This window comes from Lemur catta, chromosome 6 (genome assembly GCF_020740605.2).
Source record: "Lemur catta isolate mLemCat1 chromosome 6, mLemCat1.pri, whole genome shotgun sequence".
Taxonomy (NCBI): domain Eukaryota; kingdom Metazoa; phylum Chordata; class Mammalia; order Primates; family Lemuridae; genus Lemur; species Lemur catta.
This window is the reverse complement of record NC_059133.1, coordinates 42,563,012-42,590,939: the sequence shown is the minus strand read 5'-3', so window position 1 is coordinate 42,590,939 and position 27,928 is coordinate 42,563,012. Positions and strand designations below refer to the sequence as shown.

General features: G+C 37.3%; 1 protein-coding gene across 1 annotated transcript in view; it reads right to left on the bottom strand.

Moving 5' to 3' along the window:
- The window catches only part of LOC123640528, a 55,961-nt gene extending 29,455 nt beyond the window's left edge, over window positions 1–26,506 (bottom strand). The window contains exons 1-3 of the mRNA XM_045555149.1: window positions 26,402–26,506; window positions 24,523–25,105; window positions 1,611–1,909 (exon numbers count right to left, since the gene is read on the bottom strand). Of these exons, the coding sequence (XP_045411105.1) occupies window positions 1,611–1,909; window positions 24,523–25,105; window positions 26,402–26,506 (987 nt within the window). The remainder of the gene's footprint in view (window positions 1–1,610; window positions 1,910–24,522; window positions 25,106–26,401) is intronic.
- Window positions 26,507–27,928: the final 1,422 nt, after the last annotated feature.

The following is a 27,928-nucleotide window of genomic DNA, read 5'->3' as shown; positions in this document are numbered from 1 at the left end:
ATGGTTAGAGGCTAGATCAAAAGAGGTTAGGGAAGGCTAATGTAGCAAAATTGCCCATTGCCTCTATGTAATCATCAACCAAAAGAAAAACCACAGCTTCTTCATGAATCTCCAAACCACAAATAAGCTAAAACTGAAATGACCTGCCAGAATTCCTCATTGATGCCTTTTATCATCCATAAAATTAAATTAACTAGGCAGTATATGAAATTACAAGATAGAACAAACCTCCTGAACTGTAATTCACAGTGACTTTGAGTTGACCACTATGGGTATACGATGGTCACTAGAGGAAATATCTCCCATGAGCTCTAGCATTCACATGGGCATATCCAGATCCAGAGCCATCATTAACATCATTTGTCTTCACTGAATAGACAGAGCACATGACTTTCACCTTCAGAGCATCTGCTACTCATGTAAATGCAGAAAACTTGTTCATATATTTCAGGATGCCAAACAACCCACATATTTTCTCCTAACAAGAGTTCATCTTGTATTCTCAATTTACAATTTTTATTAAATTATTTACATTTCTTCCCAGGCATTTCCCAAGCAAAATCAAAGACTCTATTTCATTTGTCTCTATCTCCAAATACCCCAGGTGAACCTGGATCATAATAAATACAGAATGTATGCTATTTAAAAGCATCAATGAATGGATCATTGGTTCTCAATACAAAGTAAAGTATACTATAAGTAGATTAAAAAATAAAGAAAAAAAAGAAGCTTGTTAAATGTAATCACATTTGGTGCATAAGGAGGTCACCAAAATGCAAACATGGTTTCACTGAATTATCTTGGCCTCAAAAATCAACTTGTTTGATTATATTTGAGGGCATAAATGCAATAACAACCATTTAGCCTCTGACTTATAGCTTTAATGAAGATCCTCCTATTATGAGGTTCAACTTGAGAGGGACTATAGTTCAAATAAGGTGTTAACCTCAACCTGTATTTAAACTATGATACATCCACAAATTGGGAACCTCTGACCTGGGTTACATAAGGTAAGAATGTAAGCAATAGGACCATTACATCACTTTAATAAAGGATGATGTTTGTTCAGTGAAACCAGGAATAGTATCCATCAGTTACTCTCAACCCATTGTATTTGCTCCAGCAACAGAAAACTATCTTCCCCCTACAGCAGTCTTTTCCTTTCACTTTGCTTCTTCATTTATTATAATTTGAGTCAAGTGACCAGAGGCTCTTCAATAAGATTATTTATTTAGACAGGCTAAGACTAAGGCCTATTTGCTTAGAACTGATTATCACAGAAGGCAGCAGGCTCAGGACAGGATATGATCAGCTATAACTACAAGGGCTTCCTAAAGCAATCTTTTATTCAACTATTTATTAAGCATCTATCATGTACCATGCATTGTGCTGTGAACAGACGATACAGACATGTTTTCTGATTTCATAGCAGGAAGAAAACAGGCAATAGTCAAGTAAGAAAAGAGAAATATCAGAGAGTAAGAAGTGCTGTGGTAAATAATCACTGAGATTCAATAATGACTATTTACAATTGTCTTTTTTAATCAAGCATCACTGACAGAGGAAAGCACCAGCCCCAGCCTCAGTGCCAGGGAAGTGGAAATACTTACCACCACAATTATGTTTGCTGCTGGGATTGGAAGATTTTCCACTTCAAGATCTTGACCAGCCATGGCCAGCAGATTGAGAGAAGGGTCATACGCAGGTCTAGGAAATGCTGAATTAACAATTTGGTGGCGTTTGCTTACTTGAGCTTCAGAAGAGGAATGGTAGCTATGTTTGTATATCTTTTGCGGAGCTATATCCAGGCTCTTCTCAATGTCTTGTGAATGGTGATAAACGAATATTGGCTTCCCACTCTTCTTCTGATTAATTGCCAGAAAGTGATCATTATTTCCTGAAAAACACCCTGAAAGATGAAAGAAGCAGAAAGAAAATCAAAGACCCTATTAGGAGCAGGTGTAGTTTGAAAAAATCCTATTTAACAGATATTCTAATACCTCTTACACTAAGAAGTTTCCTCCTTTATCTAAACCCACAGTTTCAATAGCATGTTGGGCTTGTATTTATTCCTGGATGTCCTATCTGTTTCTAAAATGATAAACATGTGTATCATATTTGAGCTTTCCCTCAATCTATAGCATTTCATGTAATTCTTATTTCATACTTATTTTACCCTGCTTGCTTTATAGTTAACTATGTATAGTTTTTTTGATGTTTGTAGAATATTTTAAGCTCGCTGAGGGAAGAAATCTGAGTATACTCATTATAACAACCTCCAGTTGTCCAAACTATATGCATTCCCTCTTTAGTAACATGGCCATCCAGTTAAAGACCACATTTCCCAACCTTCCCTGCAACTAAGAATTGTCATTTGATCAAGTCGTAGCCATTGGAATGTGAGTAAATATAATGTAAGCAGAGATGTGATGTGGCCTTTCTTTCTACCTTTCCTCCTTTGTGCTTGCTGAAATGCAGCTGGTCTGGTGGGCGCATGAGGTGGAAATGTGTTAAAGATGGCAGAGTAATACAACAAAAGTATCCTGGCCTCTGATGAAGGGGAAACTACCATACCAATCCCAGAGTTCCCACTCAAACTTTATATGAGAGAGAAATAATTTTCTATCTTGTTTTAGCTGCTGTTATTTTAAATATCTTAGTTACAGCAATTAAACCTATATACTAAAAAGTATATTAATTTTTATTTCTTTTGTTAGGTAAATATCCATTGAATTGAATAACTTTTTCCTATTTGTTACTGACCACAGGAGGAAATGGATAACACATGAATCAGAAAGAATATCACTAGGTCAAACACCAATAAGGAAAGCAAACATAAGAACATCTATATAGCATGATAAGCGGAGTGAACAGATCACAACATAGTAATGCCACCTAAATAGTGCCTAGCAATACTAGGTACTCCAGATTTTCCCTGAGCATGCCTATGGCAACAATAACCTGTACAAATATTGTTCTTAGAAAATTACTTGCCTCTTTTTACAAGAATTCTTCTCCAATCTCATACTATTTTATTTTTTACTTCCCAAATCTTGCACAGACCTACACATCTTATTTTGCAAATTTCAATTGTGCTATCATGGTAGTTATAGTTCTCATGCTACTGGGCATTATAAATTTAGGAGAGACTGCTTCTGAGGTGAGAAACTCAAGTTCATTCCAGCAAACGATATGGCTTTCCCCAAACAAGGGACCACTTAAAATTAGCAGTATTAGAAAAGTGAACTAGGATAAAAAGTAGTATGTCCATTCTATTTCTTAACTCCAAGGCAATCACTCATTTTAGCTGTCCACAACAATATGAGACTCAGTTTCTCAGAGGTGAGAGAAGAAATTGCTCACCTTTCAGAAGCGTAGAAACCCTTCTAGGACACTACAATATCACTTAGTGAATTATTTTTAGTAAAATACTAAATCAACATCTTGTGGTCAGAAAGGTATTACAATATACATCTAGGACATTTTATCACATTTCTCCACTAATAAAATAGTGACAAGAATGATAACATTGAAGTTCCCTGTTCTGAATTCCATAATATTATATATATATTCCTAATTATGTTTCATTTCCAAATATGAGGAACTCTTATTCAGAGAAACAAAATTGACAGTTATTTCAAGGCCATCACTGTCTAATCATCATTGTTGGCCATCATTATGGGAGATTGATTGCTTCAAAAACATTATAGTCTATTTAGCATGTTCAGAATTGAAGACATGATGATTCGCTTCTGCTACTATTTCAGAATTCACGTGAAATGTAGTTGTAATTCAAATGATCTAAAAAAGATAAAGCTACTAGTATCACAAGGTGACTCTAAAACTATCTATTATATCATAGAAGAAAGCAATTGTGCTAAGAAAATAGCTTGTCTTTATATCCCTAAGTGAAGGTCGAGGGTATATTGGTGAGATAGAATTGCTGAAGGTGCAAGACATATATGCAGGTCACACAAGGCTTTGTGGAGGGCAAAGACTGTAAAAACCAGCAATTCCTCTACCCTGGATACTCTATAATATTACATTTAAAAAATCAGCTTAGGAGATCAGAGAAAGTAGATATCTAAGAGGGGGAGAAATAAATGAAAAACTGAATAAATTACATAATTATCTTCAATCTTTCTTTTTAGGTAGCATCAATCACAACAAGCCTTTTCAGAACCACTTTATTTAACTATAATAGATGAGTCCAGCTAACAAATATCTCTTGTGCTAAACTTGGCCTATAAGGAAAGAGAGAAAAATCTAAGTTGAAGTGCAATTGAAACACATTTAAAATTTCCCAGCCTTATCCAGTTGTCTATGTGAAAGGACTTAGGCTTGCCTTGTGCTTGAGTAATGAGTTCCAGGTCGGTAGCATAATATCAGGTGCCCAACTGCAACCATTACTTAGGAGAAAGTTTTTAGACTCCCTGCATCAGAAGCACTTGGGACATGATGCTGTGGTTTCGCAGACCCTAGCTTAGAACTACCGTAGCAGAATATCTGTCGATGTAGCCTAGGAATTGGGGTTTATAATAGAATTCTTGTCATAATCATATTCTCTGAAGTTTGAGCACCACTTAGCTAGTGTTTGCAGTAGTTTTGCATTCTCTATATTCAAATGTTATTTCTCTCTCACCTCCTTCATTTCAACTTTATAAATATACTCAAGTAAACATTTTGGTAACGTAAAGACGGAGATGCCAAGTTCTCTATTGGTGGAGCTATAATTCCAAAGCAGCCAACCATCACAGATTTTTCCTCTCTCTGTCTTCTCAACACCTGACCCTGGACACAGATGCAGTTGTAGAAATGTAAGAAACTTACTTCAAATATAATGATACAGATAGATTTCAAGTGAAAGGATGAAAAATATATTTCATGCAAACACCAATCAAAAGAAAGCTGGAGTGACCAGATTAATATCAGACAACATAGACTTCAGAGCAAAGAAATTACGAGAGATAAAGAGAGATGGTGCATAATGATGGGCATATGATGCAAGGTACAAGAATACATAATAATCCTAAACAGGTATGCACCAAAAAATGAGCTTAAAATACATGAATCAAAACTGACCAAAATGAAAGGAGAAATAGGCAAATCCACAATTACAGCTGGAGATTTTAGCAGCCCTCTCTTAATGTTAGATAGAACTAGTAGATGAAAATCAGCAAGGGCAAGCTTATAAATGAACAACATCATCAACCAACTGGATTTAATAGATATTTACAGACACTACAACCAAGAACACCAGGAGATATACGTGCACATGGGATATTCACTAAGATAGAACATATCCTGGTCATAAAACAAAACTTAACAAATTTAATAAAATGAAATTATATGAAGTAAACTCTCTGACCATAAAGGAATTAAAGTAGGAGTAACAGAAAGAAAACAAGAATATTCACAAACATCTGGACATTAAACATCACACATCTAGATATCTGTAGGCCAAAGAGAAAGTCACAAGACAAATTAGAATATATTTTGAACAAAACTAAAATAAAAATATATCATAATTTGTGGGATGTAATTGAAACAGTGCTTAGAAGAAAATTTATAGTATCAAATGCTTATATTGGGAAAGAAGAAACATCTCAAATCAATAACCTAGGCCTTTACTTTGAGAAAAAAGAAGATCAAAATAAATGTAAAACATACAGAAGGAAAGAAATAAAAAAGTTAAAAGTAGAAATAATTACATTGAAAATGGAAAAACAACAGAGAAAATCAATAAAACAAAAGCTGGTTCTTTGAAAAGATCAGTAATATTGATAAAACTCCAGCAAGATTGATAAAGAAAGAGAGAAGACACAAATTTCCAATATTGGAAATGAAAGGAGGGTTATGATTACAGACCCAGTAGACACAGAAAGGATAATAACAATTCTCTGCACGTAAATTCAAAAGCTTAGATAAAATGACCAGTTTCTCAAAAACTACAAGTTAATGAAACTCACTCAAGATGAAATAAATAATCTAAATTGTGCTAAAATTATAAAAGAAAAATTCCTGTTAAACTTTTTTCTGAATAAGAAATCTTCAGGGCCAAATGACTCCACTGGCAAATTCTACCAAACATTTAAAGAAAAGATAAAATCAAACTTATACAATCCCTCCCAGAAAATAAAAGAGGAAGGAACACTCATCAAAATCAATTGATGAAGCCAAAATTACCCCATAACAAATCCAGAGAAAGTACTAAAAAACAAAACTATAGAAAAAAAATGGGTGAGGAAGATGGCTGACTAGCGACATCGGTCGCCAGATCACGTCAGAAAGAGGGAAAAGTTTTAAATGGAAAATAAAAAACATAACACAGGTGTACTTCAGAGGTAACAGTGCCAGAAACTACTAGAGATTCCATGGGAAGAAGTTGTGAAGCAGAAAAAGGAGCAAGATATCAGCAGAGATTAACCCCTGAGAAACTTGGAGTCAAGCTGTGGAAAGGGTAGGTGGGGGTTTTGTTTCTCCTTCCCTCCCTCTGGTAGTCAGCAGGCTCCCGAGCTGCTGGAGAGCTTTTCTACCCTCATGAGCCCAAAGCTGCTGCCACCAGGTGAACTGGGATGTTCTTGAAAACAAAGCACCAGGCTGCCAGCCTCGTTGGAGTCACTTCTTGTCATCACAGACCCAAGCCTAGAAGGCAGACACCATACTGCTTCTCCGCCCATTGTGTGCCATTTGTCATTGTTTTTGTTTTAAGATAGTAGAGATTTTAGCGTATTTAATCCTTAAAGGGAAGGAAGGAGTTGAGGAGTGGTTGAAGATACAGGAGAAAGCAGCTGGAACAATCAGTAGACTGAGCTCCCCCAGAAGACAGGAGGAGATAGGATCCAGAGTGCAGGCAGAGGGATGGGCCTTGATTGGGAGGAAAGTATTTCTACTTTATCTCCCAGTCGCTCTTCAGTCCCATTTAATCTAGCTTTCTCCCTGCTACCCCCATACACTGAAACTACTTTCTCCAAGTTCATCAATGACTTTTTAATTAAAAAGATTTACATTTAGTGATGAGTACAGATACTATTGATATAGTTATTAGTGAAAAAAGTAGCTTACAAAACATAGTGTAACCTATTGACTTTTTCTGGTGTATTGTTCTTTGAATTTGAACATTTCTTTCATTACTATGTGGGGAAAAAGGGGGTAATTAGGGATGTTAATTTTTTGTTCGAAGTTGAGGAATTGATCTGATAATGATTTCTATTTTCCCTGAGTAGAAGAAGATGAAAGAAGTTATCTCCTAAGAGAGAGAGAGAACAAGTGGGAAAGATTAGAGGTTTCAGGAGAATGGAGGATTAAAACAGTCCTTGCAAAGAAAGAGAGAGAAAGTTAGTATGAGTTATGTAGTAGGATTTCTCATCTTCACGGAGATCTCAAGTGACAATTTTCTCTACCTGGGAAGGATAGAGTGTCTCTCACAGAATGGTTTAGTAAGTAGCTTGTCAAAGACACTCATCTGCATTTAAAATAAAAGTACTTTTATCATTGAAAACCATTTACGTGAAAATAACCAGTGAGTTTTGATGGTCATAAAATTACACAACTGAAATTTCATTCTGAACATGACCTTCATAATCTCTGAGGAGATCTTTGACAAAGGAAAGAGAAATGTATGAAATTACAATGTTAAGTTAGAGTACATTATGATTCATTATTTCGAATTCAATGCTGGTTATTCCTAGATGCAAGAGGTGGAGTGGCCTTGTATATACCCTCTCAGAATAAATCCTTGCATTGCCAGCATTTAAATCAATGTCAACAACTTGTGAAAGGAAAGGATGAAATAGTGGTCTCTTAAGAGACCTGAAAAAGTGAGCAATCAAGAAAAGGCAACTTTGTCGTTTGATCATTTTGTGAAAGGACAATCATTGTTTTTTAAGCATTGTTAACACTTTCTTCTCTAGAAAGGAGAGATAAATGGTTAACACCAAGGACTTCTCTTGAGAGTTTCTGCATGAGAAATGATGAGGCTACCATTTGATTTGTTAGTGTCTCCCAGGAAAATTAAAAATACACAGGTGTATCAGTGAAAGTTTTATATAGGAAAAATGTCTATTAATATTGAGAAAGGAAAGAAACATGCTTTTTTTTCACAACAAAAAATTAAGAAATAAGGGACCTAGATTTTAGTTTCAATGACTCCTCTCCACAACTCCCCTGCCTCTCATCTATTTTTTTTTAAGAGATGGTGTCTCTCTCTGTCTTCCAGGCTAGAGTACAGTGGCACAATCATAGCTCACTGTACCTTAAACTCCTGGGCTCAAGCAATCCTCCCACCTCAGACTCTGAGTAACTAGGACTATAGGCCTGTGCCACCACCCCAGGCTAATGTTTATTATTATTGCTATTAAATATTATTTTTGTAGAGATGGGATCTCACTATGTTGTCCAGTCTGGTCTCAAACTCCTGGCCTCAAGCGATCCTCCCACCCCAACCACCCAAATAGCTGGGATGATAGCTATTCAGGCATGAGCCACTGAATCCAGCCCCATCTGTGTTAACTTGAGCAAGTTTCCTTACCCCAGTGAGCCTCAGTTTTCTCACCAGGAAATGAAAGTGGTTCTTGTATATCTACAACTAGATTAGAAATGTACTTTAGTGAAAAAGAAGCCACAATTCAGTTAGACAGATTTCACACAGTTTGAATTTTTTTCTAAAGAGATAAATTTTTCCATCAATAGAATAAATGACCCTTTGGGAACTTACAGGGGCAAGGATTTCCAGAAGTGATATCCTTGGATGTAAGGAGACTAATATTAAAACTGTTTTCCAGTTGTCCTGTAATTCTGTTGGTAATGGTAACCTAAGAAGTCACCACAATACTAATCCCCAGTTAAAAGGACCAACAGTTACATCTGTGGATGGAACTGGAGGCCATTATCTTAAGTTTAACAAGCAAGACACAGAAAGACAAATACCACATGTCCTCACTTGTAATTGGGAGCCGAATAATGAGTACACATGGAGGTAGAGTGTGGAATGACAGACAATGGAGTCTCACAATGGTGGAGGGTGGGAGGGGAGTGGATGATGAGAAATTACTTAATGGGTACAACGTACATTAGTCAGATGATGGATACCCTAAAAGCCCTGACTTCACCACCGTGCAATGTATCTCTATAACAAAATTACACTTGTACCCCATAAACTTATACAAAAAAAAGTACCAACAGTTATAACACTGAACTTTTCTGATAAACATTACAGCCTTCCCAAAATGGCAAGCCAGCTTGGTTAGGATAACCTTCCCAAGTATAACACATGCTCACTCTTTCCAATCTTAATAGAAAATTATAACAATACTTTGAAAGAGTCCATTATGGCTATGTCTATATACAAAGCCAGTTTTATAGAATTCAGTTTGTATGTCTTAGTTATGTTCTAACAGCACATGTATATGTATGCATGGATTCATATGTGCACTCATTTATTTTGTTTTGTATCCTGACACCAAATAACCAAGTTGAAAAAAATGTTTATGCTTAAACCAGCTATTTTGTCATAAAAAGTAAAAAATAATAATATCAGGGTTTGTATAAGATGCCAATGATTAAACTTAACAAAATTGTAAACCCACGTGGGCCCCCCAAAAGACTTGGATGCGCTTATCACTGAAAGAACACTTCCTTCCAGGACTGATTTTCCTAAGATCCATTCTACGCACTGGCCAGTGAGATGTGAAAACATAATCCCATGAGGAGGTGCTATGACATTCTTCAATATTATTTAAACACTCCACACATTTGACCAGTGATGTGTCCAATATACCCATAATAAAAGTAAAGAAACTGACAGCAAAGTAATTAGTCCATTTTTATAGAGCTAGCTCTATTCTCCTCTATTTAAGAGAGGACTCGAATCCCATAGGAATAAGGGATGAATTTAACCACCTTGGAAACTTTTCTTACATGTTCCTTGATATAGACATTCATATTTCCTCAAACATTCCATTTGAAAAAGTGGTTCCTGCTCCCACTCACAGCCTAACATAAATACTCTGCATGTCCTTTGTGTCTTCCTGTTTATCCCCTGAAAGTTGAGCTGCACAGTGTAAAACTCTGTTTGGGAGTCACAGAATTGACATCCATTTCAGGAAAAATCCATTGTGTGCCATGTGCTGGTGGTAAAATTGCCATGAAATGGTTTCATATTTCCTGATTTTTTGCCCAGCTTTAATAGAGTTATTTTTCATTTGATAAATATCTATTACAGAGTGGAACATAATACAATTAGAACAGTACCTTGGGACAATGTGACTAGACATAAGTCATGAAGAAGGAATGAGGATTAAGACCACTGGCCTCAGAGTCTGAAGGAAGAAGTAGGATTTATGTCAGCTCAGATAGAAGCAGTCAGATGCCCCCCAGTTCCTGGAAAATTGAGTCTAAGGATGCTTGGAGGAGAGATTGACAGGAGTGAATGCTGTTCCATGTTAAATTCTATATAGCCATTAAGAGAAGACCTTCATCAAGATATGCCCTCTGGGGAACTGCAGAAGGCAGAAAACTGCTCATATGACTAGAAAGCTGAGAAATACTAGCCTCTGCAGAAATCATAGGAATTGATTTCCATGTGTACTTACTGAGTAATGAAGTAGAACATTTGGAAAGTAATTTTTATACATCATTCATTTTATGCAAACAGCTAAAATATAATTATTTGAAAATAGTTATAGGAATTAGAAACTCTCCATTGTTTTTATAGTAGAGTCCTCTTGAAAGCAGGGCTCCAATTTCAAGATGAGAAAGAGGCAGTATCTGTGTTAAGGATAATTCTCATAGCCGATTAGGAATTATATTAACACACAGCAAAATGAACATAAGAACATATAAAAAATTAATATCTTTTCATAGCAATGGCACTACAGAGATATAAATGCTCAGATATTAGGGAAAGAAGAGGGTGAGGAAGGAGGTTCATAGCCAGCCACAAGAAGAGATCCCCACCCTGGTCTCTCTTGCCTGTGTTTAGAGATTTGAGGGGCACTTGGTAGACCCTCAGGCCAACACTTCTATTCCATCCTGTGTTAGTCCCTTCATCCACCATTTGAAGTTAATGCCACTGGGCTAAGATATTGCTTTCTAATAATTCTTTGAAAAATGAAAATTCACTAGGGAAGGACCTATAATTAACAACTATTCTTATCTGAAGTAGATCAGTGTGTCAATCCTTTCTAAAACACAGCTAGTTAAGAAGAGAACTCTCCTGGCATAGGAAGTGTCCTGCTGGACACTTTAGTTGGGGATGGAGGGGAAAGAGGAAGCTGGAGATTAAGGCTCAGCCTGAAAACACAGCCCCCAAGGGCAAACTTAAGACGTGAAGGGCTGGGGGTGGGGGCTGGGAGGGTCCTGCCAGCTATGAGGACTGATGCTGCAGGTTGAGGTATGTGGAACTAGAGGTACAGGACAGGTCTGGACTGGCAGGCGATGACCTTGCACCCCCTGGGAATTCATTACTCAGCAGAACTTAGCCCAAGAGGAGACAGGATGCCTGATTCCCAGATTGCATGTGTGGGAACTCTGATTCCATGAAGCGTACACCCTCCCCACCCGCCACACACACACCAAAGATACATGGACAGGATCTTCAAATTGGAGTATGCAAACCATGCACACACAGGCATGGAGAAAGAGAATCACTTTTCATATCCTCAGCTTTTATGTGTGTTTTTCTCTAAAATTGACCTGTTTAAGAACGGACTTAGAGTCAGGTCATCGTGCTGGTACTCCTCTCCTGAAATAAGCTTCTTATTACACTTTACAAAGCAAAGGCACACCTCGCACTCAGTCTGAACTGGACGTCTCTCTTAGGGTATGAAAATTCCTCCAAGTCTCCAATCAAAGAGACAAAGTAAAATATTAGTCTAAGCAAAGCCTCTTTTAATCAGGACCTACTCCATATAAACCCACTGTAGGATTCCAGACTGTCCCTGTATAATATATATTTCTTTAAGCGTGTAAATTAGCATTAGAAGTGAAGTATTGTGGCTCCAGTTGGCTGTTGTGACTTCAGAGTCTGTAGACTGGGCAGCAGGAGTGGTGCTCAGTCCTGCTCCAGCTCTGAGACTAACAGATACTTCACCAGAAGGGTTGCCCGTGAGCACAGTGCCTCTGATGGTTAGAGCTTTTTTTTTTCCTTATACACTTAAGTTTTGAAAGTAGCATTTAGTTTCTTCAACACAAACTTGCTAATTATGAGCATTTTTAAATTTATAAGATGAAGGTTTTACTAGTATATTTGTATAAAAATGAGGATGTGCCGATTTGATGTTCATGGCATGCACTCTTCACTAAGGAAAGCTTTAGAGTGATTTTTAAGAAAATAGGCGAATAGTTAATGTGTACAATTTTTCTTTTCATATATGGGAGCTGAAATACAGGACCAATGAAAGTTTCCATAAGCTAATAAGATAACTCTTAGAATTACTAGTTTTTGAATATATTCAATATTCCAGTCTCCATGCCATAGGGCCTTATGCATTAGCTATTTATTATAAAGCCTCAAACTACCCTATTAAGTAGTTATTACAGTGTTAACTTGATTTTACAGATGAGAAAAGGAAGGTGCAGGGAATATAAACAGTAAATGGCAGAAGATGGGGTTCAAAATCAGGTAGTCAGATTCTAGAGCCTAAAGTTTTTCTTATTGTGCTACATGAGTTAGGGCATATTTCTGTTGTTTCTGAAGCGCAAGCATGCTGTTTCAAAACATACTTTCTAGCCTAAAGGGTAAGATGATTACCTTATAAAAGTATCTGGGATAGAGTTTAGTATATCTTAGAGATTTAGGAAATATTCATTTGTTATTTTCTCCCTTTCTTACAAATAAATTTCATTTTTTCCCTATGAAATCCAATGCATATCTTGAGACGAGACCGTTTTATTATATTTTCATAGCTTCAGTTGATGCTGTGATTTAGGAGTTACAAGCAGCATGATAAAATTTATAATTCAAGCACTGTAAATATCAGGCATTCCCAGTACGAGGAAGCAAAACACTCAGAAGTAACCCATGGACACCTGATGGGAAATTCTGATGCTCTGGCAATACAGAGGTGCCCAGAAATGCCAGGAGCCATGCCCAACTGGACCAGGCTTGTAAACACCCATGAAAATCACCCAGGAGTGCTTCCTAACTGTCATGGAATATTCAGAGGCACCAAAACAGCTGCCTGACTGTGTCTTTGGATTTGCATAAAGGGAAGTATTATATCATGGAAAAGTTTCCACAATTGAATTCTCAATTTTCTAGTGGACTGCAGGCCTCCAGGGGAGCCAGACTGGAGCGGTAGATAATCAATCACTTGAAGAAAAAAATCAGCAATGAGAAGAGTCTTGGCAGACGAGTTATGGCTGAGTAGCTTGGGTATTAGGGGAGTGGTGAGTAGTTTCATACAGGTTGAGGCTGTATTTGATCATCTCTTTTATGTTCTTCCCATATCCATGCCTTCCCCTCTATCCCTTTACATTCAAAAAGCCCTGTCTTCACCAGTCTATAGAACCACATGCAGCCTTCTGCATGGACCTGGAGCCCAGTGGTCTAGGTGGTCCATGAACTACAAATGGTGAGTAGGAGATTGTCAACTGGTCAGCAGAGAAAAGGATGGCCAGAGCAGCAGAGTACAGAGGGGAGGCCTTAGAGCTGTGAGTAGCAGCCCTGGTCTATGCCTGAACTTCTCATCCCTTGTGGGTCTCTAGAGGGACCAATTAGGGAGGTACCTCCTAGGGTAAGTCTGGACTGCCTGCTAAGCAAGGCAGTGCAGTAGGAACCAGACCTTTCAGACTTATGGTGTTTATGTAAATGTTACACATTTTTACTAATTATCAGGTAAATCCAAGAAAAATTTGCATTTCACATTCATTTAAATTGGGTTTGCTAAAGACATGATGTAAGCACTCATGATTATATGAAACTTTTTGGTAAAGCGTTGAGAGAGAAACTTAGGGGATATAAAGTATTAGAGCTTCACATTTCATTATCAACCTGCACATATGGTCAGGCTCATGCCTATAGTAGATGAAAACTATGCAGCTGAGGCTTAACTGAAAAAAAAAAAAAAAAACAGCTGGAATCCAGAACTACCCTAGGCATGTATGCTTCTCCAGAATTAGCTCAAACACAAAAAGAATAAAAAAATTGCTCCAAATATCATTTATCATCTGAACTCTACCTTTCCTAATCTAATAATACCTAACACTTCTATGGCACTGTTAGTGCAGTTTTGCAGATATCCCACTTAACTCTTAACTATTAGGGTATTCTGCTAAAAGTTGTCTAAAAATATGGCACTTTCTCCCTTATTTAGATTTTCTCTTTACTTCTGCTTAAGCTATTTCATTTCCTTCAGGGATAATTTTTTAAAAACTATTTTGAATCAATAAGGGCAAAGAAAATCAATTGCTTATAATTAAAAGCTATACCTTTATATTAATGGATGGATGATCTTTCAACCTAACTCACCAGATATCACGTTTGAGCATCTTTCACAAGTAAGTAGTAGTCACTCCATGATGGGAGCTGACTCTGTGCACTTATGCATATTGCTTCATTTCCCCTCTAGTCTCCATCAGGAACTGAATCACTAGTGTAGTGAAACAGCGGTAGAGTTGTGCCCTATACATATGGCTGTGCAGGACAGTGAATCACTGTGAGGTGCTCTGTGCTCCCTTCGTGCTCCTTTCCAAAGAATCAGCAGTTTAGGACTGCCTTAGGCCAGCCTTCTCATTTAAGTTAGAAAATGGACATTGCTTTAGATCTGAACTAGGAAAAAATAATTCATGTCCCTACTGAACTTGGCGTTTGCTTCCGTGCAAGTAGACATATTGATCTAGACTGCTGCATGATGCAAACAATTAGTTTTGCTTTGTTGTTGGTCCATATGGCTGCAATTTTAATGGACATCAACATCTTAAAATATTGAAATTAAATGAGATTTGATTATGGGGAAAGTCTAGATACTCATTATAAGTAAAAATGATTGAAATGGACTGTGCTAATGTTCACAATATAAATTTACTAATTGTATTTCTGTGGCAAGTATCATTACAATAATAGGCACTTATAGTTACATTATATGGTGCATAAGCATTAGGAAATTTGATCTTAAAATAATAATTTACCATTAAATCATTCTTTTTAAAAGCTATTAAAATCCTTTATGTGGGGAAACATCAATGCTACTCTAAATGTGTCAGCACTCGTAAGTGCTTTGAAGATGAAAAATGCACGCACGCACAGGCCAAGTAGAATCTTTCAAAATCCCCTTCTAATGGGAAAAAATGGCTTTTTCTACTTTTCAAATCTGACTTCACAGAACAGCTTTTAAAAGATTTAACAATAAACTTACCATAAAACATAACATCCATGTTACCACTAGTACTAATGGCAATGAATAGGCTTTTGAATTATAATCCCTTCATCTCATAAAAAGTGACTTTTTATAATTCATAAAACAATATTCATTCTTCAGGTGCAAGTATGTCCCCAATAAGAAAAAAAATGTGTAGGATCCAAAAACTTTATGGTTCTATAAAGACTTTCTGCATATAAAATATATACAACCATCCAAATACTCAGACATTTTCTGTGATGGTTTGAGTTTTATTTGAGGGAAGAAGGAAGAGTTGGATTATTTTTGGTCTTGATTTATTGAAGCCACTGCCTCACACTCCTACCTGATTTTGAATGTCTAAGTGGCTCATGCTTGCTAATACAAGATACTACCAATCAGTAATCAGAGTTAGAAGTTCTGGGTATATTCCTTAGTGCACAACTGTCATGCTATGTTGCTTATATAACTTTCTGATCTCTTTGAAATAAGGAAATTCATCTCATTCCTATTCTTAAGTAGCACTGGAACACCATTTGGGAATGTCTATTTAACTAGGAAGAGTTCAACACACAACTACATCACTAATAGCATCATGCCCATGGAACACAAATTTATAGACTGTGTTTAAATAAAGGCTTTTCTCTCCCATCTCCATTTCTTTGTAACCAATAAATGTAAATTGGATTGAGGGAACAGTAGTAAAGTCAATTCTCCTCTTTATGGTTATGAAGATGAAATGTAACCTCTTTGTTAATGTAATTTAATTTGTCATAATTTATTTTGCCAAATACTTCCTGAACATATTTACTTATTTGCTGAACATTTATTGATGGAATCCTAGGTAACAAGCACAGTTCTAGGGAGTAGGTATACAGAAATAAAAGCTACAATTCTGTTAGTGTTCTCAAAAAGCTTTTTCCTTTTTTTTAATCAACAAGCTTTAATATATAGGTTAAGTGCATTGATAGAGAAATATACAGGGCCCAACATGAAAATAGGAAAGCTAATTAAATGAAATGGGACATCAAAAAACAAAAAAAAACCAAAAAAGGATTCTTCAAGTGGGATACACCTGATCAAGATTTGAAGCTGGAGAAGTAGTTATATAGAAAAAGAAGCAGAGTTATAGATATTTAAGAAAAATAGAACAATATGTGAAAATGAGGCAAGGCAGGGCAAACCAACAGAAATTTGATCTTAGTTTATAATGTGCAAAGGAGGACATGATAACAGGTAATAAAGATGGACTTAGGGAAGATCTGATCATGAAAGACTTTACCACACTAATGAGTTTGGATTTTATTCTAAGAAAAAGGAGATAGCTGTATTAAAAACTTTTGTGAGAAAATAATATGACAAGGTATGTTTTTTAGAGTTTTACTCCTGATGTTATTATGAAGAATGGATTTAACAGGTTATTATAAAATACTATATGAGAAAAAAGGACTTGTCCCAAGGCAGTGACATGGACAGCTAGTGTGGAGAAAACTTGATAAGAAGAACTGGTGACCTTTTGGATAAAAAAAGCAAAGTAAGGGTCCAGGATGAGTTATTATTTTCAGGCTTGGATGATTGTGGGGGTCCTGACGTTATTCAAAATTATAGAAAATATTTATAAAAGCAATTGTGATGGGAAGTGCTAAGTATGAACAGTTGGATATAAGATTTTTGTGGAATATCTAAGCACTTCTAAGTAATTTTAAATGTAGGATTGCAGTTCAGGAGGGATATCTGAGATAGAAATATGGATTTTAAAATCTCTGACATGTAGATCTGAGTATAATTATCCAGGGAGATGGTACAGAGAGGATGGAACAAAAAAGACAATGGACAAATAAGCTCTAGAGAACACCAACCATTAAATGATACTCAGAGGAAGACCTAAAAGTATAAACTGAGAAATGAATGGAGACATAAGAAGGAAGCTAGGAAATAACGTCTGTCTATAGGAATCAAGTGATAAAACTTTTCAAAATTCAAGAGAGATCAAATTAGATAAACACTATAGATATTCATTGGCGGGAAACAACATCTTATGACAACCTCCTTAATTATGTTCAACAATAGGGTGATAGGATGAGGGTTGGAGTTGGCAAGATGTAGATGAGAAACAAAATAGGCAAAGTTGAATGTGGATAATGCATCCCAGAATTTTTATAAGGTGCTAGGCAGGGTGTGATTTCCAATATAATATTTAGTCTCCCTCCTCCAAAATAATCCTAGAATTAATAAATGAATTCAGTGAAGTCTCAGGTTATAAAATTAATGTACACAAATCAGTAGCATTTCTATACACTAAAAACAACCAAGTTGAGAATCAAATCAAGTACTCCGTACCACTTACAATAGATGCTAAAATAATGAAACACCTGGGAATATACTTACTAAAGGAGGTGAAAGATCTCTACAAGGAAAACTATAAAACACTCATGAAAGAAATTGTTGATGAACAAACAAATGCAAAAGCATCCCATGTTCATGGATTGAAAGAATCAATATTATAAAAATGTCTGTACTGCCCAAAGTGATTTATAGATTCAATACAATTCCCATCAAAGTACCAATGTCATTTTTCATACAATTATAAAAAATAATCCCAAATTTTATACAGAATCAAAAAAGATCCTGAATAGCCAAATCAATCCTAAGCAAAAAGAATAAACCTGGGTACATCACATTACCCAACTTCACATTATACTACAAGTCTATAGTAATCAAAACAGCATGGTACTGGCATACATGTAGATGCATAAATCAATGAAACAGAATAGAGAACCCAGAAATAAAACCATATACCTATAACCAACAGATATTCAACACAGCAGACAAAAACACACAGTGGAGAAGGAATGCCTTATTCAATAAATTGTACTGGGAAAATTAGATAGCTACATGCAGAAGAATGAAACTGGATCCCTATTTCTCACCATATACAAAAATTAACTCAAGATGGATTAAAGACTTAAGTGTAAGAACTGACACCATAAAAGTTCTAGAAGAAAACATAGGAAAAACTCTTTTGGACATTGGCCTAGACGAAGAATTTATGACTAAGACCCCCAAAACAAACATTAAATACAACAAAAACAAAAATGAATAAATGGGACTTAAACTAAGAAGCTTCTGCACAGCAAAAGAAGTAATCAGCAGAGTAAATAGACAACCATTCTTCCAACAGAATGGAAGAAAATATTCACAAACTATACATTTGGCAAAGGACTAATATCCAGAATCTACAAGGAACTCAAATAAATCAGCAAGAAAAAACAATAACCCCATTAAAAAGTGGGCAAAAGACATAAGCATTTTTCAAAAGAAGGCATACAAATGGCCAAGGAACATTAAAAAATGCTTAACATCACTAATCATCAGGGAAACGCAAATTAAAACTACAGTGAGCTACTACCTTACCCTGTCAGAATGGTCATTATTAAAAAGTCAAAAAACAATAGATGTTGCCATGGATATGGTAAAAAGGGAATACTTATACACTGTTGGTGGGAATATAGATTAGTATAACCTCTATGGAAAACAGTGTAGAAATTCATGAAAGAACTAAAAGTAGGTCCAGCAATCCCATTACTGAATATCTACCCAAAAGAAAAGAAGTCATTATATAAAAAAGACACTTGCACTCATATATTTATCACAGCACAATTCACAATTGCAAAATATGGGTAAACCTAAGTGCTCGTCAACTGATGAGTGAATAAAGAAAATATGGTGTGTGTGTGTGTATACATATATATATTTATATGCACACCATGGAATACTAAATCATAAAAAAATGAAATTATTTTTTTCACAACAACTTGGATGGAACTGGAGGTCATTAGCCTAAGTGAAGTATCTCATGAGTGGAAAACCAAATGTCTCATGTTCTCACTTATAAGTAGGAGCTAAGATCAGGGTATGCTCAGCCATACAGAGTGGTATAATGGACATTGAAGACTCTGAAAAGGGGTGAGGGGTTGAGGGATGAAAAATTACCTATTAGGTATAACATACACTATTCAGGTAACAGGTACATTAAAAGTTCTGACTTTTCCACTGAACAATGCATCTATGTAACAAAAAAACCATTTGCACCCCCTAAATCTATTGAAATAAATTTTTTAAAAAAGAATATTTAGTCTCCAAGGTGCTAGAAATATATAATCTCAAATACACATATTCCTATGTCTCTTAAGTACCAAAAAAGTAGAAAGATTTTTCCTAGTGCATTAAACCATCTGTTTGTAAATTAGTTGTATGAATCCTTAATATCATTATACCCATTGCTACATGCACAAGGCATTTGACTAAGTAAAAATGTAGGCAACCAACCAGCAAGGCATTTGGGCTATACAGCATCTGGCAATCAGTTTGAAAAACTTTTGTTACTGAGTTGATCAGTAGTTCTGGTCTCATGCAAACCCATCCCTTGTAGCCCTTTAGTTTCACAACAGTAGCAAAGTCTGTTAGAGATACTGTGTCTTCTGGACATGCAAGGCTCCTAGGGAGCAATGTGAGTTTTGGAAAAATGAACTTTTTTGAAGTCCATTCTGTTCTTTTAAAAATTTTATTTCAATAGATTTAGGAGGTGCAAATGTTGTGTTTTTTTTTTTCTACATAAGTGAATTGTTTAGTGGTAAAGTCTGGGTTTTAAGTGTAGCCATCACCCGAATAGTATACACTGTACCCAATATGTAATTTTTCAGACCTTGCCCCCTTCTTATCTTTCCTCCTTCTGAATCTCCAATGTCCATTATACCACTCTGTATGACTATGCATATCCATAGCGCCACTCCAGCATGGCCATTATTGAAGTCCATTCTGGAAGTGGCTAAGTTGACTAGGTGTGTTTTGCATGGGTGCCAAGAAGAAATTAAATGCAAAAAGGAGGCACCAAAAAATCACTGTATTGTGTTATTAATTCAACATATTTGTTTAATCTTTAAAGATCTCATGCCAGGCACTGACCCCAGGTACTAGGTAGGGCAGGATCCAATAGATACAACAATAAACAAAATAGATAAAAATCTGTGCCCTCAGGGAGCTTATATTTTAATGCATAGAGGGAAAACTGCAATAAACAAAACAAATAAGTAAAATATATTGTATGTTAGGCGGTAAAGACATGTGGGAAAAAGTTAGGCAGAGAAGGGGTACCAGAGTTCTTTTTTTTTAGTGGAGGCTGAGGATGAAATATGGAATAGGATAGTTAGTGAGGGCCCCCCTAAGAAGGTAGCATTTAAGTAAAGACTCAATATTATTGATGGGTTAAGGGTATGGAGATACTGGAGAAAGAAAACAGCAAAACATTATGAGATGGATGAGTGCCTGGCATTTTCTAGAAACAAAAAGGAGACCGATATGGCTGGAGAGATTAAAAAAAAAAAAAGAGGAAAGTAGTGAGAGATAATATCACAGAGGTAATGGGAGGAGAGAATCTAGCAGATTCTGGGCCATTGTAAGAATCCTGTAGAGCAATTTTGAATAGGCTAAATGGATTCTGGAGTTCTAAGGGACATTTAAAAATCTTAAAATATAACATATCATGTTCCTATCAGTTTAACCTTTCCTTTGAGGATGGTGCTTCTGCAAATGACCTCTCAGATATTCTTGGCCCCACCATAGAAACCCTTCCTCCTTGAAAACTAGAGAAATTGACTATGCACTTCTCTGAGAGTGAAGAGATATTAATAGTTTCAGGAGATATATTGAAGGCAGTCTTTGTGCCACTCAGAAATGCTATACAGAGAACAATGTGGAAATTTGAAAAAACCTTTTCCAAAGCTTGAACAGGGAGTAACATACTGGAATTGGTTTCTGTGTTTTCTTAGAAAATCATTCACTAGGAGAAAGAATGCTTTCACATGAGAATTTTTAAAAGTTCCCAAGAAATTTATTCCTTTGCAACTAAAATACTACTCTACAAATAACATCATCTCCTTACATGGAATATGCTTCTTTGTACAAAGAAAGAAGAAATACTGACGACAATAAGCTATTTGTTGATCTTCCACATAATTATCTTCTTACCATTCATATTATTGGGGTAGCTTTTAATTGCCTTCTTGACTATTACTGAAGTAGTCATTTCAACTGGAGTTTATTGAATCAATGCACAGAAGGAGTAAAGAATAAGGGTAGTTAGGTAAAAAGGATTTGGAACCACTAACTCAATGGTAGCCTCACCTATTACAACAAGTGTACGATTTTATAAAGTATGCAGTCACAGGTCTGGAAGCCTGGGTATTCATTCTGACTACACTGTTAACTAGCACTTTTACTATTCTGGATCTTAGTTTTATCACCTATAAAATAAGCAGTTGAATGTACAAAAACCATAACTTTCTTACTAAGGAGATTTATGAAAATCGTCTGCCATGGATAGAATGGAGTCCAGCTTCTCTAACAAGATCCATGCTCAGAAATTCCTTAGGGTTACCTTATCCAGAGATGTCAATTCCACAGCATTGTACCCCACTCCTCCTTTTTTGTCTCCCATAGCCATTATAAACAGACCACAGTACTTCTCCCTCTTGGATCAGAACTCAGGGTCAGAGTCATTCTTCCCCCCCCAGTGTCTTAGGCAATCATAACCAAATTATTAGAGATGGCACTCAAGTTGAAAACAATTTGCTACCTCATCATTAGGGGAATTATTATGCTGAAAGCAATGGTTCCTGGTATAGCTAAGAAGAGCACTCACTTTCTGTCAGGCACTCTCCCATCTCTAAAGCATTCTAGCATGCCATCAGTTCATCAGCATAAAGCAGTTGCTGGTATGCTGGGCATAACTGAAATGAAGCAATTAGCTTTTCGATCAACGAGGTCTGAATGTATACAATTCATTTCCCCTGTTTATGAAGTCTGCCTCTGTCCTGAGAGAAATGCCTTTTGTAAAAGTAACACACTAAGACATTCAACAAGTAGAGAAATCAGTGACTTCTTGATTTTTGTCCTCCCACACACTCATTTTCTTATTGCCCAAATCTGTAAGAGTCTACATCAAGAAAACTGTGGGTTTTTTTTTTCAGTTCTGATGGAAAGCCCTAACAATGTTGTTAGATAACTGTGATGAATTTTAATCTAATAACAGCTTGTGACCCACAAATTACTGTTTAAAATTAAAATCCATTTAAAATGAAACTGGCAAGACAACCACAATATTAAACTTGCAATCTGCTGTGATGAAACACCTGTATAAAGCACTTTATTAAATGTGGGTACAATTAGTTTCAATATAGCATCTTGCAATGGAAATATAAAAAGCCTTTCAATGCATTGCCTTATTAATTAAAATCGGTTGAACAATATTATTTTTGTCTTTATTTATTTTTTGAAAATTAAGAAGTCAAAGTAGAGATGAATTGACTTTGCCTTGATAATACACCCTTTGGCAGAGCTCCAGGTATAATCTAGGGCTATAGACTTCTAGGCTTCTCCTTGGATGAACAAAAATCCTCTATTTTCCTCAGCCCAAATGTTTACCTACAATAAATTTGGAAATGATTTCTACATGCTTAATTTTAAGTTTATTTATAACTTTTAAGCTATAATTATTCAAGATGTATTAAATGTGATCTTTAAATTTTTTATATATTAATTTTGAAAAATGAACTACATTGATATTCTCGGTAGATCAGCTAAATCATTACTAAACTTGATGAGAATTGAGATTTGAAGGGAGGTAATGGTTTGTATTAGTGCTACCATAAACAATAGTGAAAATAAAAGTCAAGCCAATGTGTATGTTTCCATCCCATATTTCAACATTAGAGAATTGTATGTAGTAATGAAAGGATTCACTACAGCTGTTTGCAAATAATTTAATGACCAAGTCATAGCTATTTTCTAATTTTCAACAGATACCAAAGAACTACTGAAAACCCACAATATAACATCATAATTATAACAATTAACATATGTACTTAATTGTAGATTTAATGCTCCTATACATTATTTACTCAAAATATTCACAATGCATTTAAATAGCATCAGCTAGAATAAGAAAGTACCATATTTCACCCCCATTATTGCAATATAAAAAATCACCCACTTTTTTACAAAGATAACACAAAGACTTTTCATTTCACAGCAATTACTTTTACTCATTACCCCTGGAACATAGTATACACTCAGTAAATGTTAGTTGAAGGAATGAATGAATATGTGTGATTGTATGAGAAGCAAACTCAAGGAAAATGCCTAGTTTTTGATTGTTACAGGACTATTGCATGGACAACTGCTGTCGCAGTAGGGTTTCTAAAATCTCTCTGCCATATTTTATTTTGGTTCATGTGTGTGTAAAAATGGTAAGGGATTCAGTCCAGCAAGTCTCTATGTTGCATAGAGGTGCTGTGTATCCAAAAAGCAGTGATAATCACATATAAAATTCCCCAGGTATTTCCTAAGGTTTATTTCCATAAGACTTGATATTGGTTCTAGTATCAAATCTATTTATATTTGGGAGCAGTCTCACTGTTACTATTGGTTAGACCTCGTCAAATATGTCCTAGGATCGGTGCCTACTCCAGGATTGTCAGCTTTGAAACTGTGATTGGGTTTTTGTTCAGTGCCTGAGGACGCTGGCCATGGTGCTGAAAGAGAAAGAAGATTCTATTTGAAACCTTTCCTTCCTCTTATTGGTTTAGAAAATTCGAGTGACAAGAGCAGGGGCCAAAGGAGCCTGGACCAGCATCATTAATGAAAACCATGTATTTCGATCTTTTAGGGGGAGATGTGGCCCATTAGGTTACAGCAGATGCCTCCCTGTGAGCGCTCGTTATACCAAGAGATCTTACGAACGTAGCTGCTGCAGTAGAAAAGGTTACATCCAGCAGGATGTCTTGTCCCTCTCCTGAAATATTGGCAGTTAAGTGCATAGCCTAGAAACAGGAGCAGGGAGTCTATATGGAGGGGAGAGGATGGGGGAAGCAAACCTGTATTCGTATTGAAAATGTTCACCATTATTTGAACAAGGTAAAGAAAAATCAAGAGCTAATTTTGGCTTAAGTTTTCAGCCTCAGTCTTCCAACAGGTGCACGACTTCCTCACCCCTTCCCTATCAGGTGCTGTTCTGCTTTACCTCTCTAAGGCTTTCTTTGCGAGGCAAGCTTTTCCTAGAGTCCTCCAGCATGTGCAGTTTCCTATTTCATCCACAGCTCCGGCTCTACGCCTGGCAACCCCTTACCTGCAGCGTGAAGATTAAGAAGCAAGCACAGCGCAGGGAAGCTGATTGCTCTCCGCATAGTGTTTGCGTTGAGCGGCGGAGGAGAAACTCTGCCACGACCCCACTTCAGGCAAAGTACTGTCAGAGAGAGCCACCGCCGAGGGTTTTCTGGTCTCCGGGATTCCTTCGCAGGTCCTCGGCTGGGGTTTGCAGAGCGGTCTGTGCGGCGCCTAACAGAAGCAAGCAGCAGCTTCACCTCCCTGCGAGAGGGGGAGAGGAAGAAGAGTAGGAGGTTGCGGGTGCGGGGGACAGTCGCCAGGCGGGGGCCGAGGCGCTCAGGGCCGGCGAACGCTTGGCCTCCCGGACGCCCGGCAGCCGCGGCGGGGACGGCGGGGTGGACTCCGCGCCAGCCCCGAGCCCGGCAGCGCCGCAGCCAGCGCGGTGCGAGCAGCAGCCCAGCCGCGCCGCAGCTACTGAGCATGCCCAGACCGGCCCTCGCGCGGCACGGAGTTGCAAAGGGGAATTCCACCTCTCCGGGTCTTGGCGGCGGCTGCGACAGGGGCCGCTCGGGGCGGTTATTAAGGACAGACAGTCCATCACAAATCTGGGGGTGAGGTGGAGTAGAGTGGGACAAGATGGGTGCGTGACCAGAGGAACCAGAGGAGGGAGCTGAAGAGAGTGTCAGCCACCCACGCCACCCACCCTACTTCTTCCCCAAATCTTGGTCCGCACGTGCACCAAGCGAGCTCACTGCTGGGAATTGACGTTTGCAGATCGACCAGCTTCCCAGGACTCGCCTACAGGAATATAGGTGTGTTCCACTGCTGAATATTCTGGTCTGCTTGGGGGAGCGTTCCCAAGGCAGCTTGCTTGGTGTAAGCAGTAGCCGTGTGTCCTGGGGATGCCGTCTTCCTTCCTAACAGCTTCTTCCCCTCTTTGCTTCGTTTCCCCTCTACAGCTCAATCCCTATACCTAAACTTTCTCCTGACTCAAGTGCAAAGTCCATGATTACAGTGACAGAAAGAAATGAGGCCATACTTTTAGACTAGTAAACTATACCCATGTAATTGAAGCAAAAGAAGGCACCTTTTTTTTTGTTTTTTTTTTTATATATATGATCATCTTTAGTCTCCATTTTACTCTTTAAGGTGAAAGATAATAGAATCACTTCCAGCAACTAGGCTCCTCTAGCTCGTCTCTCTACAGAGGCTACCACAGTCTGCCTAATATAGATAGTTTTTAGTCTTCCCTCTAAGTCTTTGGAACATGGAAATCCTTGTTAGTCTAGTGGCTAATTTCTCCTAGTCAAGAAGTCCCTCATCTAGACTTCTCTCCTTTAACTATCCCGGGACTGCTGACTTTTCTGCCTCTATCTTCATGGTTGCTGTTACCTCTTCCTTAATTGCCACCACACTAGAGCTTCTAAAGGTTTAGCCTTGGTCTCACTTTTCCAGAAAGCCCTGGACTAATTCTAGATTATTGTGATCTTTCTGTTCCACACATTTGTTTAGTATCACCTCATAGTTTTCTTTCAGATTGTTCATTTATCTGTGGTTTATCTTACAACACAGTTGAAGGCTCCATAAGAACTTCTGCATTTTGCATTCAATTAAACTGAATAAAATTGTACTAACCAAATAAGAGGGGCTAATAAGTGCTCAATGAATTGAGCTGTATATCTCATTCAGTGCCTTCTTTCTCTATCCTTGCAAATTGAGACAACTAATGGGAAATCGCAGCCCACCAGAGCTTAAATTAGGCAAGATCTCATAGGATCTGAGAGTGCGGGCAGTATCATTTCCTTTTAAATAATTTATTTCATCTCCAGCTCTGAGAGACAAGGCAAGGAATTGCACTCCAACAGGTGGGAGAAGGGGAAAATAAGATGCATTTTTAATACCTTGCCAGGTCTTCTCTGTTGAAATAGAGACATATGCACCCCCTCTGTTGCCACACCTCCACTTCCCACATGGGTGTGATGGGCTCCATTTTGTGCCACTACCATTTTACCCCAAACCACTCTAAACTGCAGCCTCTTCCCTGACTTGAAATTTATTTTTCCCCAGATCACCTTCTAATATACCAAAACCATAACTTATTACATTTGTTGTTTATTATCTGTTTCCCTCCCCTCCCCCACAATCGGATCTGAGCTCCACAATGGCAGAAATCTTTGACAACTTTATTCATTTGATGTGTCCCAACTGCCTAGAGTAACCCCTCACACAAAATAGATGCTCAAAAATTAAATAAATGAGGCCAGGAGTGGTGGTTCACGCCTGTAATCCTAGCACTCTGGGAGGCCGAGGCGGGTGGATCACTCAAGGTCAGGAGTTCGAGACCAGCCTGAGCAAGAGCAAGACCCCGTCTCTACTAAAAAATAGAAAGAAATTATCTGGCCAACTAGAACATACATAGAAAAAATTAGCCGGGCATGGTGGTGCCTGCCTGTAGTCCCAGCTACCCGGGAGGCTGAGGCAGTAGGATCGCTTAAGCCCAGGAATTTGAGGTTGCTGTGAGCTAGGCTGATGCCAAGGCACTCACTCTAGCCTGGGCAACAAAGCGAGACTCTGTCTCAAAAAAAAAAAAAAAATTAAATAAATGGAAAGCAATTACTTGATAAAGTTCAATACTGAGAAGACTTGACTCCTTGGAATTCTTACTAAATAGACCTTTGAGTTAATTTATTTAGCAATGCTTAACACTTAGAAAAGTAACCCTTCTCATCTAACATCTGGTTCTAGAGATGCTGCAGGGCTGGGGGTTAGGTGAAAATAGTTGTAGCCCAGTTACAGTGGGTGTGCTTTCCTTTTTTTTTTTTTTTTCTTTTTCTCATCCCTAAAATAACTGATTACCAAACTTACATACATCTCCAAGATGAAAAAGCACTTGTGGTAAAGAAACAATGTTGCAATAATGTCCTAAACCCCCTGCCTTTTCACAGATAATTCCAACACTTATTGCGGGGGAGCATTCACAATTTAAATTAATATAATTGTCTATGACTTTACTCGCAAACAGCCTGCTAGCTATGCATTTTGCCCAGGGCTACAGGTAGCTGAATTATTAAACTGTGCATGAAAATCCCTTTAGCAGCAAAATTTTCCAATTTCCAATTTGACTGGGTATACTACTAGAATAGTTCAGTGTAGTAAAAATAACCTGAACTGAGCTGTAATTTTGGTGACTAGACATTCATTATTAATTTACTTGAAAAAGATAAAGGAGCAAGAAAAATTCGCATTCCTAGGTGAGTTGATCTAATATCATACTTGCAATTGATTTGATTCCATGACGTGTGAAGTTGAACAGCAATAAGTGAATTAGCCAATTAGAGAAAAAGTCAACCCCTTAACTCTTTCAGAATTATTCTATGTGCGTCCACAGGTGCTATTTTTCCTTGACTGTGATTTAATGCTACTGAAGG